This window comes from Lissotriton vulgaris, chromosome 3_1 (assembly GCF_964263255.1).
Source record: "Lissotriton vulgaris chromosome 3_1, aLisVul1.2, whole genome shotgun sequence".
NCBI lineage: Eukaryota > Metazoa > Chordata > Amphibia > Caudata > Salamandridae > Lissotriton > Lissotriton vulgaris.
The window spans coordinates 1210819442-1210838313 of record NC_141689.1 but is presented as its reverse complement, the minus strand read 5'-3'; the positions used below and the strand labels follow the sequence as shown (position 1 = coordinate 1210838313).

Here is an 18872-nt window from a genome sequence, read left to right as displayed (position 1 = left end):
TTTTTGTGACCAGAAGAATAGTAGATCTAGCCCTTTATACATTTCCATTCACCAAGCTTTATCTTGAAATGCCTTTGTCTGGTTCATCAACCAATTAGTAATGTTTTTTCCACGATGCACCGGTTTATAGAGCACGTTTAACATCAGAATAAATTTAGCGCTTGTTGCTAGAAACCTTTGCATCAGGCAGAAAAAGCGTCCCAGTGACATGAATAACAAACTTATCACGTGCGTGCCATATATCCTTTCGCCTCAACCCACATGTGTGTGAGCATGCTCGGCTGCCCGGCTGAGCGCATGGGGCGGAATCACGGCACGGGCATATATTAATAACTGGGTGGGTATCTGAGTTTCGGCCTCCTCGGGGCGGAGCCAGGCACCGGCACCGCCAATCAGAGTCAAGCCTCAGCAAGGCCACGGCAAAAGCCTGGAGCGCTGCTCTGTGTCTTGCTTCAGCCACTGCTTCTTCGCCCTCGGTATCCCAATTCCCGGTGACGCTGCGTCGAGCCACGGACTACCCGGCATGGAGAGCACAATCCCCTCATTAATTCGAGACGGACAACGCAGCCCTCCCCGGGGCCCCCATGTGAGTCGCTATTGTATGCTGGTGGGCGGAGGAAGGATGGAGAAAGGGAGGGTGGGAGCTGTGGAGCCGCTATGTGGGACTGGGCGAGGGGGCGGGACCGCCACGTCCGTTCGGGATCACGTCGATGGGCACCACGGCTTCTAACTGGGAGAACACTAGACCGCACCGCAGCGGTATGTTTGCCTGACCCTACTGTTCAAAAATGCATATAGTGGGAGGATTAATTATGTGAATGTAATGTGTTCATAATGGCAAAATATCATTGAAACTAATAAAAAAAATATCTACGAGGGAAATATGTTTCTGCAATTGGTGTAGTAGTTGCAACAGTCTCGAAGCACTTTTCCAGAGTTGCTCGTTTGCCACCTAGCGCCTCTACGTTATACCTGAATGCCTAGATACAGCTCTCTGAACACAAACACCAGAAACCCATTCCCTGCCTCCCATCTCATTGGTCATTACAGGGGCTTTGTAGTCGGTGGTTTTCGAGGTGATGGTTTTCCTTCGAGACTGTTGCCTGGAATATCTTCGATTTGTTGGTTTTTACTCTCTGACCTTTCATCGCATTTTAGGTAGAGATTTCGGAAGGTGAGTGGCTAGCCCCCTACCCCTTCACCATCCTTTCTCATCCTCGCGCACAGCCAGTGCATCTTTCTTTTTTTTTCTGTCTTGGAAACTGCAAATGTATTTTGGTTTTTTTTTTACCCAAAATGCAGCTGATTGGAGAAGGTATCCATCCAAGAGCCAACCCTGTTATGCCCCGTTTTACACAGCGCGTCTGGGTAACATCTGGTACTGGAGATCAGAAGGGATTCCCTGACAGGACCTCCGGCGGTTAATCATCTGTAGCACCCTTTAGGTGTACGTGCACAGTGCACATCCGTGTTCGGAAAACCACCTCTCCACTTTTTTTTCAGGAAACGTGCACATCCGCCCCTGACCTCTCACGCATCTTTATAGCGATTCTACAGCGCCATAGAGGCGCTGCAGTTTGCACTTGTTGGCATTGTTGTACGTTTTTGTTTTTCATCCAGACGGGAAAATATATTGTTTTCTGTAAGGATTTATGTGTAATTTATCAGTGTTTTTATTTAACGAATGTGCTCTGTTAGCAAGGACCCTGGATGAAAACAATTACTTGTCTAGCTATTCAAATGCTGCTTCATGACAATTAAAGACCCTGCTCACTTTCTCCAGTGCATTATCCTGCTACTTCGCCCCTACTTGGTCTCGAGCTTGAAACTTGTCTTCTCTTAAAGTGTACTTGAACCTAAAATCTTGTGCACTTCTCTCTGTTCAATAGGCAGCACAGTATAATCAAAGCACTTCATACTGGTACATGTGGTCTAGTGGTTAAACAGTGGCTGTGAAAGTATGAGACCAAAGTTGCAATTCTTGCTTTGCCAGCTGTGTGATACCGGGCAAACATTTTTATATGCTTAGAAAAAGGCTAATGTGCATCATAAGTGCTGTTTGAAAAGAGGGCTCTTGTACTAATACATATCATCTTGTAGGTCTAACATCTTCAATTAAATAAGGCTTGAATGGACAAGCTGCTTTTCTAGACCAAAATGTTTTTTTTTTTTTTCATTTCTTTGTTTCAATATTTTGTAGAAGTTGAGCACAGTAAAATAGTTGTTTTCTAAACTCATTGTGTATGATATCTATTACATTTAGTTAGATTTTGCCACTGGTGGGTGTGCCATTGAAGGCTCGAGCCATATGCCTGGCTCAGCTAGAGTGTGTGTGAAAACTGCAATGGGTAACCCAATCAACCCTTGACAGCTTGGGTAGGTGTGCCAACAATGGATTTGTTTGTACAAATAATTTAAGTTATTAATGCTTTTTTATTTCAATCCAGCTTTTATAATATGCTTGTAAATTAATTACTTTTAGATTATTTTGTCAGTGCAACAACTCGTAAAGTTTTTAGTTTCCTGTAAATATGAAAACATCAGCATGTGTCAGAAAAATACATGAAATACATTTGTCAATAAACTCTTCAAAATATGGGTGTATAATGAAAAAATTAATTTTATTGTACTGAAAAACTCAAGGGGTACTTAAATTTAGCAAGCGCACAATGTAACAGGAAGTTGCATACTAAAAAAAATATTCCTTATGCTTTTCAGTGACAATTGTGTACACTGTTTTCTGAAATCAGGATAAAGCAAAATGAGGGAATAAAACAAACAAGTATTGCCTATACAAATGTGGTACAGAAAATAAGTGTAGTTGTCGACGTTTCGGTCGATGGGCTGTCATCCATTCGACCATCTTCAGGACTATAGGAATTGCAATGATAGTCCCCTGAATAATATCTTGGTGATATGAAAAAAAGTGTAAAATTGACTGCGTTATGCCGGTCTCGGGGTATTCTATTGATCCTGGCACTTCATGCATCCAATGGAGATATGAATGATGTTGTGGCAATCAGCTTACAATAATCTGCAAGTTCGCCAAGGTGCACGTTCCCTCGTCTCAATCAGCGTGCGTTTAATGGAGTTAGCTCCGCTAGAGGCCCTTTGGACCCTCAAACTAAAAAACGAGCCAAGCTTTGACGTGGCTTATGCCTGCCACCCACACTTTTAATGCATGCCTCTCAAAGCAGTAATATGCTGCACTAATGTGAAATGCTTCCGCATGTTAAAGAAATAAAAGTTTTTGAATTTTGAAGAGGCTTTATCATATTTTTACATGTTTGTCTCATGATTTACATGGCAATCGATCAACAATCTTTATTCGTTTTTTTCACAAAAATCATAAAAACACACGCATAAAATACATATAAAGACATCATCATATAAAAGATATACCAATTAAAGTAGTATCCTAGACTGTATGTAGAAGACACAATACAAAAGCACAAGTCTCCCACAGACAGCACCAGATAGGAGATATAGCTAAATTAAAACACCTAATCTTATCGGGTATAAACCATTGGTGAGAAAATTGCAAGCAAAGTTTGAACAAGATACACCATTATGAACTACAATATAATAAGGGACCTTCTTTGATTTATGTTCAGTGTGCTAAACATGATAACGTGCATTGTGCCTTAGACTAACTGGTTTTTACAGCTGCGTTAACAAAAAACAAAAGACCTGCCTTAAAAGACTGCCTATAGATGATATGTTAAATTTCGCTTAATGGTCACAACTGGCTCTAAGCTTAACTACGGATTTAAGAAAACTAAGCACATAAAAAAACTGTACTGCCTGTAAGCATTAATTAAACAAGTATTTGCAATGCAATAGGTCTTGCATTTACGCGAGTATAAGTTATAGGCATTGTAAATGACAATGCCTTTCATGTTTTAAAAACAAAAATATAAAGTATTATCATTTACAATGTTAATAGCTCAAACCTGCGTAATTGCTAGACCTATTGCATTACAAATACTTGTTTTAGAGAATCAACGTGCCACATTTCCACCCATTCAGACTGCCGTTAAACACAGCAAATTTTATAGTTGGTCCTGAGAGTGAAAGAGCGAGAGAGGGACTGAGAAAGAGAGAGAGAGGGAAATAAAGTGAGAGAGAGTGAGATAGAGTGAAAGAGAGAGTGAGAAAGAGAGTAAAAGAGAGAGAAAAAAGAGAAGAGCAGCTCGCCAGTAGTGTTTGCCCGCATGGTGGTTAGGGGTGGAAGTTGTGGACATTTCACAATATAATGTGCCTTGCAATGACCAGCAGAAACTGCAGACCAAGGTGAAAATTACATGTACAAGTGTTTGCGTGGATGTGGCATCATCGCTGTGCCAGCGACGGCAGTGCACCTCATACTTCCTGGTGACAGTTCAGGGTGCCAACTTGAGGTAGGAAGGGGCGGCGCCTCTAAACACTGCTCCGGGCAGTGAAACCTGGCCTGCTTCACCTGGCCCAGCAGCTGTCTCGGGTTACAGTACCCCGAGGGGCGCCCTGTGCTCCTGTTAGAAGTTGGGACATCAAAAAGGGGTATTAGGGATAAGCACCCAGCACAGTGCAGCCCCATGATTCTCCGCCAGACAGATGAAAGCGCAGCCAGGAAAGAAGAGTGTGCAGAGTATCAGGGTGGTGCCACACTAGGCCCTATCCATGCACTTAGAGGTCACAGATAAGGGTGATAACAGGACACATCTCAGCCTGGGGATACTTTTAGGCAGTACTTAATTTGTGAAAGAAAGTGCCGGTACCCAAAACTCTGCTCAGAAGCCGGCGGAATTCAACATAGGCACGGGGAATACCAGGGCAGATAGTCTCAGCCACTACCACACACTCCCAAGCATGTGTCTCGCTCCTACAAGTTTTTCCCTTTGTGAAGGTTTTGCACCCTTTCCCTCCCTCAGACTTTCCGATCTGTGTATATTTCCCCTTTCTTGCATCCAGTAAACATCTGACACCAGAAATAAGTGCCAGTCCCAGAAATATGTGAAGGTGGCACGACCCAGCTCAAATTATGCACTGCTTTTAGCTTTTGTAACGCACAAGACGGAAAGGTTCTGGTAACAAGCGCATCAGATAGACGCTACTGGTAGATACTAACGCGGCATGTGCAGCCCTGCCAAGTGTCACACATCCGGTGTGACACTAACGCATTTTTAGTTACATTTCCGCATTACCGCATGTTAAAGGATTGTCACTCAAATATGCGTATTTAAAAGCTAAGTGCATTATCAGTACTTGAGGTTGTCACTGTCAAGCCTGATTAAAACAGAGTCTGTGGCAGCTCCAGCAGGCTTGGGATTCAGCTGAGCTAATGCAGCTTTAGTACAATGTATCCTGGTTGAATGTAACTGCCCCTGCTCGGCTTTTACTGGCAGGCTGATGTCATCACTGATATTGACGAGCGACGCCTGAGGCGGAAGCCGGGAGCGCAAAAGCTTTTTTTAAAATTGTTGTGATACTCTGCTTTTTAAAACTTACCAAGCTTCTTGCACTTCCTCGCACTTTGTAAACAGCGGTCCTAGGCTGCAACGATTCCCTACTTCCTGGTCGCCATTCTCGAGGGCGAGGTGCGCCACGAGACACGCCCACCTCTGTTGGTCACGCCCCCTCACCATTGGTATAAATAGTGCGCGCAGCTCTAAGGCGCGACACTGATATTGACGAGCGACTCCTGAGGCGGAAGCCGGGAGCGCAAAAGCTTTTTTTAAAATTGTTGTGATACTCTGCTTTTTAAAACTTACCAAGCTTCTTGCACTTCCTCGCACTTTGTAAACAGCGGTCCTACGCTGCAACGATTCCCTACTTCCTGGTCGCCATTCTCGGGGGCGAGGTGCGCCACGAGACACGCCCACCTCTGTTGGCCACGCCCCCTCCAACGCCCCTTCCACCCACCATAAATCATGTGCCTTGGCAGGAAGCGCAGCGGACGAGCGCAGCGGGCGCGACGATTGCGCGCCGAAGGCACGCTTAAGGCAAGCTTGTCTGCGCTCGTCCGCGACCGGCTGGGGCTAGGGGCATGCCACTCTGCTCGCCCTACCAGCTATTCCTCTTCCCTACTTCGCTGCCTCCAGGGCCCTTGGCCATTACCTGCCTCCACTCGCTCACGCATTATGTCTCTTGGCCTATCTCCACCCCCCCTTCTGCCACTCCTCTTCCCCAACCTGCCCCCTCTCCTCCTTCCAGAGGTAGCGTCACTCCTGCTACCCCCAGAGCCCTTACGGCTCTTTATTTAAACACTAGGTCTGCAGTAGCCCACGCCCATGAGCTTTCGGTTCTACTGGATCTTCATGCCCCCGACTTGCATTTCTTAACGGAAACTTGGTTCTGCGATGACTCCCTCCCTGTCCTATTGGCCACTCTTCCAACGCCATATTACGCTATCCGCGCAGATCGTTTAAATGGCAGAGCCGGGGGCGGGGTGGCGGTCATTGCTCGAACCGACCTTCCCTTTCAAACCCTGTCCTTACCAGATATTGCCACAACGGAGTATCTAGCCATCCGTACTACCTCCATCACGCCCCTCTTACCTGCATACTCATCTATCGTCCCCCCTCAATCCGCTTTATCGTTTCTCCCGGACTTTCTGGAAGTTTTAACCACTGCTACAGTCAACAATTCTTCCATTTTGCTTTTGGGTGATTTTAATTTCTGGCCCTCTGACCCAGCCGAATGCCCATCTTCTAAAGAATTTTCAGACACCCTCCACTCTCTTAATTTTATTTCTCATATTCACTCTTCCACTCACATCAAGGGTCATACTCTTGACCAGATCTGGTCCCTAAACTGCCCAGTAGAGTCCCCCTCTGTCTCGCCTTGCACTTGGTCTGACCATCACTTGATTTCTTTTTCTCTCTATCCACCCCCAGGTCAAGCCCTCACTCCCGAAAAACATCTGGGTGCGTGTATGGGGCTGAGTGGACCCGGATAGTCTAGCTTCCCTACTTGCCACTTCCCTTCCCTCCCTGAAAAACCTGCCTACCCACTCTCAGGTCACGGCCCTTGGTCAATGGCTCTCTGCAGGCTGTGACTCTATTGCCCCCCTGAAGCGAGTCTCAACCAAACGAGAGAAGGATGCCAATCAGTGGTTCAATCAAGATCTAAAAGCCACTAAACTGGCGGTTCGTCGAGCGGAGCGAGCCTGGAGGAAAAACTATTGCCCCTCTTTGCGATTAGAGTTCATTAACATCTTGACTCTATACAAAAAAAACATCTTGGAGGCAAAAACCATCTATTTCTCCTCCAAAATTCTCGCAGCCGATAACAAATCGAAGGAAATCTTTTCGATCGTCCATAATTTGGCATTTTCGGACAGAACCTCCCTCAAACCTACTCCTTCCCAGGAACTTTGTCACTCCCTCAATAACTCCTTTATTCAAAAAATCGCCATTATAAAAGCTAACATCCCCCTTCCTTCCCCCTCTTTTGTGGACCCTCAGTGCCCTCCCCCTAAGGAACACCTCACTGCCCTTCCACTTCTAACTAAAGAATCTCTGACTGCTATAACCCCACTCGTCAAATCTGGTTCCCCACTAGATCCCTGCCCGGCCCATATTCTCCGTCACATTTTCCTCAGCTGTCCTGACCCTCCCCTCCACGCTTTTAACAGCTCTCTTTCTCAGGGCGTGGTACATAACTCACTCAAATCCGCTGTCATTGTCCCTATATTGAAAAAACCGGGCGCTGATCCCTCAGTCCCAGCCAATTTTCGCCCCATTTCCCTCCTGCCGTTTCTGGCGAAAGTTCTCGGTTTACAATCCTAGAAAGAGTTAAAAAGGTCTCGGGCACAGATATTAACACCACACTTGCTCGAAGGGAAACACATTGGATCAAAACACTAAGAACGTTGGCCCCGAATGGGCTCAACGATCATTATGAGATGTTATGTTTTGTATAACTTATTATGTACAGTTCAGTATTATACAGGATTTGCACCTGTTTCGGCTGTTAAATCACAACGAATGGTTTTCTTGTTTGGGCACCCCTCCTCTACCTCTCAACTTTTTCTTCTCACATACACTTCTGTTTTAGACCTCTGCAATGTTTATCTACATTCGCTTTACTCTTGGATATTCCTCTTGATCAATAACATGGGACCTTTTTCTCTTTCATTTTCTATTTAATGATCACCCCCTTCATACTTTTCACCTGCTCGAACAATATAGCACCCCAGTCCGTTTTCCACATCGTTTTCAACATTAGGGTTATTTTCGCTAGATGCAGACCTCTTCGCTTTACAGCTAAAGCACACTCCCCCTTCGCGCATAGTATTCTGGGAAATATCCATGCACTACGCGGTTCACTGAGTGAGAGTATCTCCGGACACTGTCTTTTCATTATCCGGGTACGTAAACACTATTTTCCTTTAGACTTCGGTCTTTAGTTACTCATGACTACATGGAGGACATTATTCACGCGTCTCTCCTTGTTCACCTTTACAGCCCCGAGTCCCGGTTTTGAAACTATCTCAGGAATATTTTCCGGTTTCTCTCCGGTTAGCTGCAGCACACTCTCCTGAAGTCTTCACTAGAATTACCACTCGAATTCCCTCCGATTTCTTTCCGGTAAGCCTCAGAACAATATCCCTCATTTTCTCATGGGACCAGCACATTAGCAAGTGCTCATCATTTAGCATTGTTTTTCCTTTCCTTTCGATTTTCATTTAGATATTGCCCACAACTCTGCTGGGTACAGCAACTGACTCCCTGTTGCGGTCAGCGCATATTGGAATGTACAGGCAAGGCACAACAGCCTTACTCTATCGGTTCGGGTTCTTTACCTTTGCATTCCCTACATTCTAGACTACATACCTCTCTGCAATTGCATGCATCTATTTTTCATGGGACACACGTTTACACTTTTCCTTTCATTGCACAATTTGGGGTGCAAATCCTACATGCTTAGCAGTAATCCTACTGCATGTTGTTGTGTTTTAGATTTCTGTGGCGACATTGACTGTGAAGATCTCCATATTTATGAAAACCAATTCCCCTGACGAAGGGTTTTCGTAACCCGAAATGCATTGGGACTTATGAAACAAAGGATTATATGTTATTGGAGTCAAATGCAGATGATTACAATCTTGTGTTTGTTTAGTATTGTTTTGAAAATAGACAGGGACAGTCTATATTGAACTTCAATGTTTTTTGTATATGTCAACAATGCTTCTCTAAATTTGATTTGCATAATGTAACACTAGTAAAAGTAAAAAAAAAAAAAAAAAATGAACCTATTGCCCTTGAGCATTTCTCACTACTAGTACACTGATATTGGTAAAACTGTGATTTAGACATTTTGTCTTGTAGCTGTGCATTCCCCAAACTGTGGGTTTTCCCACAGCCCCCTTTGAAAGTTCTCGAGCGCCATGTTACTTCTGCCTTGAGTTCTTTCGTGGAGAAGAATGGGGTCCTCGCCCCCCGCCAGGCCGGGTTTCGCCCCGCACACTCTACGGAGTCCGTAGTGCTTTCGGTCCTTGACAACCTCAGGGAGGGTATGGACACCAATCAACCTCAGGCCTTGGTCCTCCTCGATCTCTCAGCCGCTTTTGACACGGTGGATCATTCCATCTTGCTTTCCCGTGTCAGGGCGGCGGGGATCGGGGGCACGGCGTTGGTCTGGCTATCCTCCTTCCTGAGGGACCGCACCCAGGCTGTCCGCCTGGGTGATTTCACTGCAGACTTCCGTAATGTTCAGTGCGGGGTCCCCCAAGGCTCCTCCCTTTCCCCCCTTTTATTTAACCTATACATCTCCCCTCTTATTTTTTCACTGCAACAAATGGAGGTCGCCGTATTTAATTATGCGGACGACCTCCAGCTTGTCTTTAACCTTTCTTCCTCCCCCGACTCTGCTCTTAACTTTCAAACCATCATGATTCACATCCGTGACTGGATGAACCACAATCATCTTAAACTCAACCCAGACAAAACAGAGCTGGTGTTGACGGGTGGTTCATCCTGCCCCTGGTCCCCCACCTGCCCCCTCTACCTCAGTTAAAACTCTTGGCATCAAGCTCAACTCCCAACTCACCCTTCACTCCCAGGTCAGCTCTGTGGTTTCCTCTTCCTTTCTGGCACTGCGTACCATACGCAAGGTGTCCCGTTTTTTCTCATTTGATGCACTAAAACTGATTACCTTCGCCATGGTCGTGTCCCGCCTGGATTATGGCAACGCCCTATATGCAGGTATTCCTGCATATAGTCTTCGGCGGTTGCAGCAGATCCAAAACCAGGCGGCGCGCCTGGTGTTCAAACTTCCTAAATCTCACCATACCACTCCCCTCCTAAAGTCCCTACACTGGCTTCCTGTCTGTGCCCGTGTCCAGTTCAAGCTTGCCTCTATCACCTTTCAAGCACGACTGGGCACAGCTCCGGCTTTCATCTCATCTGAGATTATCCCCTATGTTCCCGCTAGGGAACTGCGGTCTTCTACCCAATCCCTTCTTACGGTCCCACGGTTCCGGAGAAAGAAATGGGGAGGCTTTAAATTTGCGACCCTTGCTCCGATCTTCTGGAACTCACTGCCTTTTGAGCTCAGAGCTTCAACCTCATACCTACTGTTCCGGAAACAGCTCAAGGCACATCTTTTTGATAAATTTTTTAACTAATCTTCTACTTTTCTCTCCTGTCCCCACTTAGCTTCCACCCTCATGTCCAGTTCTCTGTCAGTTTAGCGCCATGAAACCGCTGGTGTACGTGCGCTGTATAAATAATTTTAAATAGAAATATATCGGTGAGACGTTACTGCAGAAGCGCGCGCAGTTTAATTTGGGCGCTCGATGCGGCTGGATAGTTTGCAGGCGGCGCAGCATGTCATCATCTTTAGAGGTAGTGTTGTCTATAACTACGGCACCGTCCGCCGGCTTTAATCTGCTCGGGCACCACGTGCTAGCTATTGTTATTACCGCCCCCTTTGAATCATGAAATATCTTACTGTAGCCGATCGTCGCGGAGTGAAGTCAGTGACACCGGGGCCGCCTGGACAGACTGGAGGTGGAGGGCCCTTCTTCTGTGAGGTTAGTGAAATTTTGCTATTGCCATATGTACGACTGGTCGTGGTCAGTGGGAGAGAGAGCCTGTGTGCGCAAAATTGAGATGCTGGCTGAGCCCCCACGTGCAGCTCCCTTCCACCGTACCTCGGTTATCTCTCCTCGGTGAAGCCTTGGGAGAGGTCGCGGGGCTCTGAAGCGACTGGAAAGGTTTTTTTATTGCTTGGTAAAGGAGCCCCCCACCCACTCCCTCATTGGGCCTCCTTGTTTTTTCAGAACGTCACTCTTCCTCACAAGTAGAGGAAAAGAGATAAGAAGCAGCACATGAAGGCCACAGCGGATTTTTTACTTATTCAGAAACACTCAGTCTGCCCGGGTCAGGGCAGCTAGCACATCACATTAAACCCCACTAGCTTCTTATTAAATAGAACAAACTGTGCCGTGTTTATTCACGACGTTCAAATAAATGCCATTGATTACTTTCGATTTATTAGGGCATTTTAAACTAAAACTTTAACCATTTAAACTAATAAAAACAGACAGTACAAACATACCTGAGAGCGTACCCAGTTCTATGTGTGAAGTGTTGCTCATCTCAATCACATGCCTGCCCAGACACCTACTAGCAAATGCACTCCATTCTAGACTTATTCTGAGTTTGCCTATGCCCCTGTTACTCACACAGTACGTCTCTGCTTTGTTTGTCAGTTTCGTTATAGCTCAGGTCACTGGTGGCTGCTGAGTGAGACTGAGTCACTCAGCTGATTATAATGACATTTTCAACCACTTCCAAGCTGCTTTATCTAATTTCTATAATTTTAGCTAGAGTCTGATCAATGGAAGTTGTTTATATTTCTTACGTTTTGCAGCAGTTAACTTAGTTTCTCGTTCCTCAAATGTGTGCAATTTCTGATATTATTGTTTCCCTCCTCTTCATTGCTTAATTTTGCTCACGAGACAGTGTCACTCATAGTCATTGAAATGTCACTCATAATTACTCTAAAATTATTAAAATGTCACACATAGCAATCTGAAACCGTGGCAGCTATGCATGTGGAGCTGGGACAGGTCCGAGACATGTTCCAACCTCTGTAGTAGTCAGTCCTTGCAGCAGTCCGCTACCTTCGAGAAATGGTTTCTGCTGCTGAAGTGTTAAAGCGTCAGCTTCTCAGATTTCCGCTCAACCATTAGTATGAGTGTTTGATTGGCAGCCTACGTCCATAACAGGATTAACACCCCTCCTGGTCCATCAATAACGCAACTAGAACAATACGGTGCATGACATCATTTACCTTCTCATTCTTTCTAATTTTGCCCAATTTTTGTTCTATGTTAATGTACATATTTTTGAAACATGCGCGTTGATTTCAGTACTTATCAAGTGAACGTATTTTAGATTAAGATTATAAATTGGACCAATCATCTACGTTCAATTCACAGTCCCTACTGCTGATCTTGCCTGCGAACCACCATGTAAGAAATTCCAATCTGAGCCAGAGGCGCAACTAAAGCCAAATTTCGGCGGGGGCTAATACAAATTTTAGGGGGGCCTAAGTCTTTCAGCAATAAGCAGAGTGGAGCGGCAGGGGCTCTAAGAAGGTGTAAACACTCCAAAGCCACATTAACAAGTAAAGGGTCTTTTAAAGACCCGTGAAGTACTCTGGTGCGTCTGCAATAAGACAGGCGCCAGCCCGGTAAACTGTCTCAGTCCGGGCTAACACTCACTACGGGGGTGGGGGCTGAAGCCCTTTGAGCCCAATGGGCATTGCGCGCCTGATTTGAGCATGCTGGGACTTGTACAATAGTGGGAAATTCTGATTTCTGTATTCTAGAAGAGGCACTATTTGCCTGTAAAATCCTCGCCAGATTTTGGCTGCTGAAAACCTTTTGGAAAATGGTATAGGGACTCTGCTTGACAATGCATGGCAAGGAGCACAACTGAGATTAGCACATGGGAAAACTCTGCCCTTTGAATCCCGGTTTGGCTGCAAATAGAAGTTTGGACCCTAAATAGAATTAGATGGATAGTTGTAATCAGGGCAAAGGTTTATAGTCTGGGAAGTTCCAAGTCACTTGCTTAGTGTACAAAAGAATAGATGGATGATGAAACAATGTACAGCCATGCCAGCTGTTCCTTTCTTTTATAGGCGGGACATCCAGTGCGCTGTTGAGATTTCACTGTCAATACGTTTGTGCATGTGCTGGGGATTATGACATTCTTTGGAAGACACACACCCAATGTGCAGTGGGTGTTCCTGGCGGAGATGTCCTCAGATGCCTTGATAATTGAGCCATTCTTTTCTGTTGTGCAAGTGCTTCACATCATCAGTGTTTGTGAATCGCAAGGCTTGTTTTACAGTCGCATGGGCGGGGAAGTTTCTAATGTAGTTTCAGAGACAGATGATGAAAAAACTGCACTTAACATGCTCTAAGTGACGCATTCTGATTCCTCCCCGATGAGTCCTTTTCTTTTCGAAAAACGGGAGATTTGAAGTTAAATGTTCGCTGTTGGTATTTAGCGACAGCATTTTGCTTCCACACCTTTAAAAAAAATATATATTTTTTTGTTTGCCATCTTGTTATTTTTTGGATGACAATGGTACTCTGTAGTGCTCAAACAGAACTTATGTTGATATACTCTATCGGTAAGTTTTTCATTTTCACTGCAGGGACGGTGTTTTGTGTTGATACACACTGCAACCAGTAACAGGCTGCCTAAATAGACATTTTAGTACGCAATGACATATATATAGGCTAATAAAGATGTTATAAGTAACTCAGCGGCCAGAGTTCGTTACAAGCGCTCACCATCTGTTTTCATTCAGCCACTTGTTTATATTTGCATCACACTTTCACTTTCACTGAAAGCGCAATCCAAAAATAAACATGGAGCTGAGTGAAAACAGATGGCTGACCCCCATAAAGATAAGACATTTCTTTGCGACAGCAGCAAAGCAGGCGACCCAGTCCGGATCGGAGGCGAAAGGGCGTTAACAAAAAACCCAAATTTCCAATCCCCGGCCACCATTTAGCATAAACGGTGACGCATGTCAATGGAAGTGAGGGGCTGGGCTCCGAGTCCCTTTCTGAAAACCCCTCATCCACAAAATTTATCGCCGAGCTACGCCAGGCGAGACCTATATAAATAAAGGCGGGACGCACTTGCCTACAATTTAGCTTTTTTCAGAATCAAGATGATAAATGACTTCCTAGGTAAGTTGCAAAAACTACAAAACATTAGGAAGTTAAGCATGTGCTATGGAGACCTGCAGTCGCAGCCACAGGGCAACAGCCTCTGCTCCTTATTTTGCCTCCTTGGATGTACGAGAAGAAGATGGAAACTGTCAAACCGGAACCTGGTCTGGAGAAAGCGATCAAATTAACAACCCTAATAAATAAAGTTCAGTCAGCTGCATAGTTCTCATCATAACAAAACAACATACACTGGGCTTCATTAGCTCCTTATCTTCCCTAGCTGCTGACTGCTGTCTAAAAAGGCCTCCTTAATCTAGACCAGGTCCTTCTTGTTACTCGATACCGGCTTAAAAAAAAAGGTCTGTTCTTTTCAAGCTCAAAAAGCACTCCTTGAGCCACGGGATAAGGGAAGCATGATCAAGGGCAATACAATCTTTTAAGGTAAGTTTGTTTAATGAGGTCCCATTGCTGGGCCAGATTTTTAGCCATAATGAAAGGGGGGCGGAAAGCCAACAAATCAGTGAGAAGGCCATACCCAGCTCATCATTGATAATAAAGGTGGCTGTACCCTGGGGTATAGCTAGAAGTCGTATCAAAAAGGTGTTTTCGGCTACTTGTAGATTATTGAGGGTAATATAGCCCCAGATTTCGCTACCATACTGTACTTTAGCAATGCACTTGGCGCTATAGACCTGCAATTGTGCCCCAGCCAGTCTTCTGCCTAATCTAGAGGCAAAGTTAAAAATAGCCACATTTGATTGAATGAAATCTCCTTTCTTACGAATTTTTAAAGGCCAGCAATTCATCTTAGCATCCAGCAGGACCCCAGGTAGGAAAAAAAAACTGGTCTTACATGGCAGTCATTTTCATGCTTGGTTTGTGCACTGGATCTTATAGCCAGGTTAGATCCTTGGCGCAACTCAGGCTTTCTCTGTAAAATTGTTGGCTCACCCACCTCTAGATTTTGCTGCAAGATTAGCAGGCTCATTTCTCCAGAATTCGCTTATAAGGTCGGTAGCTAATCTGCTTTCTAATGAGATGACAGACGCTTCAGCAGGGCAATTGTGAAGAATCTCAGGTCCCTGCACATATACTTACGGAAACTGCTGCCATAACACTGCAACCTCAGATCAGGAATGAAAGTGCCAGGCTATGACCTGACTCTGGGTCTCGCTCTTTATAACACCAAATCCAATAATAAAAGCACAGATCCAGCCGGTGACAGCAACAAACATTCAAATTGGACTGGTAGTTAAATATAACGTGGCTGGAGCAGAGCACTCGGGGTCGCTTGCCATCTCTGGGCCATGGTGCCACTGCACCGGCTCCACCCCTGATAGGTACCCCCCCCCCCCTGTTGTTGCTTGTTTGTTGGTGGGCGTATAAATGTGTTCTTGGCGTTTGCTGTTATTTAGGTTTATCCCTGGCAAAGAGGCAATGTGGAATCGGTGTCATTATCACAGCTATTATTACAGGATGTCGAAGCCAAATATTTTGCCTCATTAATCCTTAAAGACCTAGTCGATTGGTCTAGAGAACGTAACCTAATACCAAAAAATCAAACCGGATTTAGGAAGAGTATTGGAACTATTACAAATATTCTGTCAATCTCAATGATTGCTGAAAGATGCAAAAATAGAAAACAAGATCTTCATCTGTGTTACATTGAATTAAAAGCCGCCTTTGACAGCGTAGATCCGAAACTCATGTGGTCTAAATTAAAATCCTGGGGTATACCAGATAGAATATTGAAGGGTCAACTACTGTTTTACTCAGATACCTGGGTACCCATGAAGCTTGGGAATGGAGCTAGAATATCCAGAAAAGTATACACCAACACGTGTCTGAAGCAGGGGTGTGTACTGACCCGCTCCTTTTTAATTTATTCATCTCAGGCCTTTCAAGTCAGCTAGATGAAATTAACTCACACTCACCAAAGCTGGGAAAACTACAATTATCGCACCTTGCCTATGCATATGATATTGTTCTTTTAAGCTTGACCAAGGTAGGCTTGACAAGACTACTAAACAAACTCTCTGAATTTCTGTTGGTAAATAAGTTGGAATTAAATTTATTCAAAAACTAAATTAATGCTTTTTACAAATCGAACCACCTTGACTCAACATATTAGGTTAAAGGGCAATCCACTGGCCAAAGTATCGTACTACAAATATTTGGGATTCTATATTGACGATAAATTATCGTTTCGCGATCAGAAAAAATATATGCCACAGCGAGCAGGAGCACTAACATTCGCCCTTAAAACACTTGCAAAGAAACTGGAGGGACCGTCTTTGAAACCATTATTAACGATAATAGCAGGCAAAGGACTGCCAACACTATCATATGTCAGTGCTGCAATGCACGGGAAGGACTCAGAAACCCTAAATATACGAATGGCACGCATTTATAACAAGCATTTTCAATACAATAGGTCTTGCCTTCATATGATTTTGAGCTATTGGCATTGTAAATGACAATGCCTTCTATTTATGTTTTGGGTTTTAAAACCTAAATACAAGGCATTGTTATTTACAATACTAATAGCTTAAAAAATGCAATGAACCTCACCTTCTATACCAACAGAAAGGGCGCTTTAGATATATTAGGTGAAAGAGCAAACATCCCGAGTGGCGCAGATGAAAGCACCTCAGAATACTGAACGGACAGCAACTTTACCTGAAAGCAGACATTGTTTGGCATGAGTCTAGATCAGCAATTGACTCCAAAAAATGATACATCTTGAAAAAGCAGGAACATCCACATTAACCATGAGAAGGGAGCATACTTAAGGGAGCATGGGGGAGGTGGGAGACCTCAGGGTGGAGGTGAAGAGGACTGGGAAATAGAGGCAAGAGCTGACATACGCGAGACACTTTACTTCCGGCTTGGAAAAAAACCCAGTAACTTACCCCGTGTCCATTTGGTGTCTCAGATGAGCCAAACATGCGCTTACTGCGCTCAATGTGAATGCTCAGTAGGTTAATGCACATTTGTGAACATTTATCTGTCAGGAATCTGCATATCGCTAGATCGAGTGCGTACCTAAAAGTATTTAGCAATAACAACGTCCAAATCATATAAGTTTTATCATTGATTTCCCTTTTATCACAGCCTCCAAAATCTGCTCACTTGAGTTATGGTTGGACTTCAGTCTTTCAAATTATAAGTTAAAGAAATATCGGTACCACCAAAATATTTCTTTGACAACTAGAGCCAGTTCTACCAAAGTTTGAGCATACATAACCCGATACGTGCAAAGTATAAGCTTCACTTTGGCACTTGCAGAACCGTGCCAACTGCGTAGGGTGTGAAATCGGAGGAGTGGGTCAAGAATAAAACAGATGCGAACCTTTTCTCCCACTTGAAAAGGCACACATTTTTTTTAAATACCTTCAGATATGTAAAAGCAGAAAAAGGGAGCTCAATAAAAAGACAATTCATAAACAAATTAAAAAAGCAAAGAACGTATAAATAAAGAAAAATATAGCACATGTAGACAATCCTTTCTCTTATGCTGATCGCTGACAGGTTGGTGGGTAACGTTCAAAACTAAATGAAAATAGAGGGGATTAAAAACACAAGAGGCTGGTGGAGGCCGCCTGTGTGTCAGGCAGAGAACCCGGGTCAACCCCTCCGTGGGGAGCAGTCAGTCAGTCTTAATCTCATGTTTCAGGCTGCCCGCGTCTGATGGCTTCATGCTTTTCCCTATCCATAAGAGAACCACTGTGCGATGTAGAATTGGTCAACTGAACCACACGCTGCTAAGCAGTAGAAAGTTGAATAAATATCTCTCACCCGGCTCCAGCTCTTCAGTTGACGGGGTCCTCTGAGCAGAGCTCAGGCCAGGCCGCTTCCGGCCGTCGAGCTGCTCCCTGCGTAGTTGCTGTCTCTCCTTCTGGCTGTCTTAAACCGGAAGTTCGGGAGCGTCACGTTGTGGGTCGGGACTTCCGCTTTTTGCTGGAAGCCCGGCCCATGGAGAGCAGCGGGGCTCCCAGGCGTGAGGGAAGCCCCGCGTGTGGTGATGGCGGAGAAAACACCAGGGGAGTGCGGAGCCTGTAGAGCGCAGCAAGGTGACGCAACAAAAGAGCACAGTGAGTGGAGGGGGGATATGTGTGTGTGTCTGTGTGTGTGCACGTGTACCCGTGAGTGGTGGTGGGGGGGTGCGTGCGTGGTTGTGTGTGTGCACGCGAGCCAGTGGGGGGGGGTGCGTGTGTGTGCGCGCTTGTGTGTGTTGCTGTGCATGTGTTTGTGTGTCTCTGTGTGCGTGCGATTGCGAAAGCCTGACTTGCTCTGAATGTGGGACAGGGGATGTGCACGGCGCCAAGATGGACGTGCGCGTACAGGCGATGAAATCGCCGAGGGAAAGCGCGTGCCCATCCCCTGTCCAACATTCCCGGCAAGCCGGCAGCAATAGGTCTTTCGCTGACGCGAGACCTAAAAAGGTTCCTCAACTCCCGAAAACTGCTTCACCAGCGCAGATGCGCCTTAAGTTCGGGCTCATGAGCGAAACACTGGGCAGACTTTACACATACATTAAAGTATGGTACCAAATAAAACAAAACATAGAGGAAAACAGTTTTAATGAATCAATGTGGCAGGAAATGGAACAAGAAACATTCGCCAGCATACACATTTTTTGAATATGCATTAAAGGCTACCTGCACAAGTGAGCTGTGGAATAAAC

General features: G+C 45.0%; 1 protein-coding gene across 1 annotated transcript in view; it reads left to right on the top strand.

The window, feature by feature from the left end:
• Nucleotides 1-396: 396 nt before the first annotated feature.
• GNE (glucosamine (UDP-N-acetyl)-2-epimerase/N-acetylmannosamine kinase) overlaps nucleotides 397-18872 on the top strand; it is a 397785-nt gene continuing 379309 nt past the window's right edge. The window contains exon 1 of the mRNA XM_086961671.1: nucleotides 397-586. Coding sequence (XP_086817797.1) covers nucleotides 524-586 — 63 coding nt within the window. The 5' untranslated portion in view covers nucleotides 397-523. The remainder of the gene's footprint in view (nucleotides 587-18872) is intronic.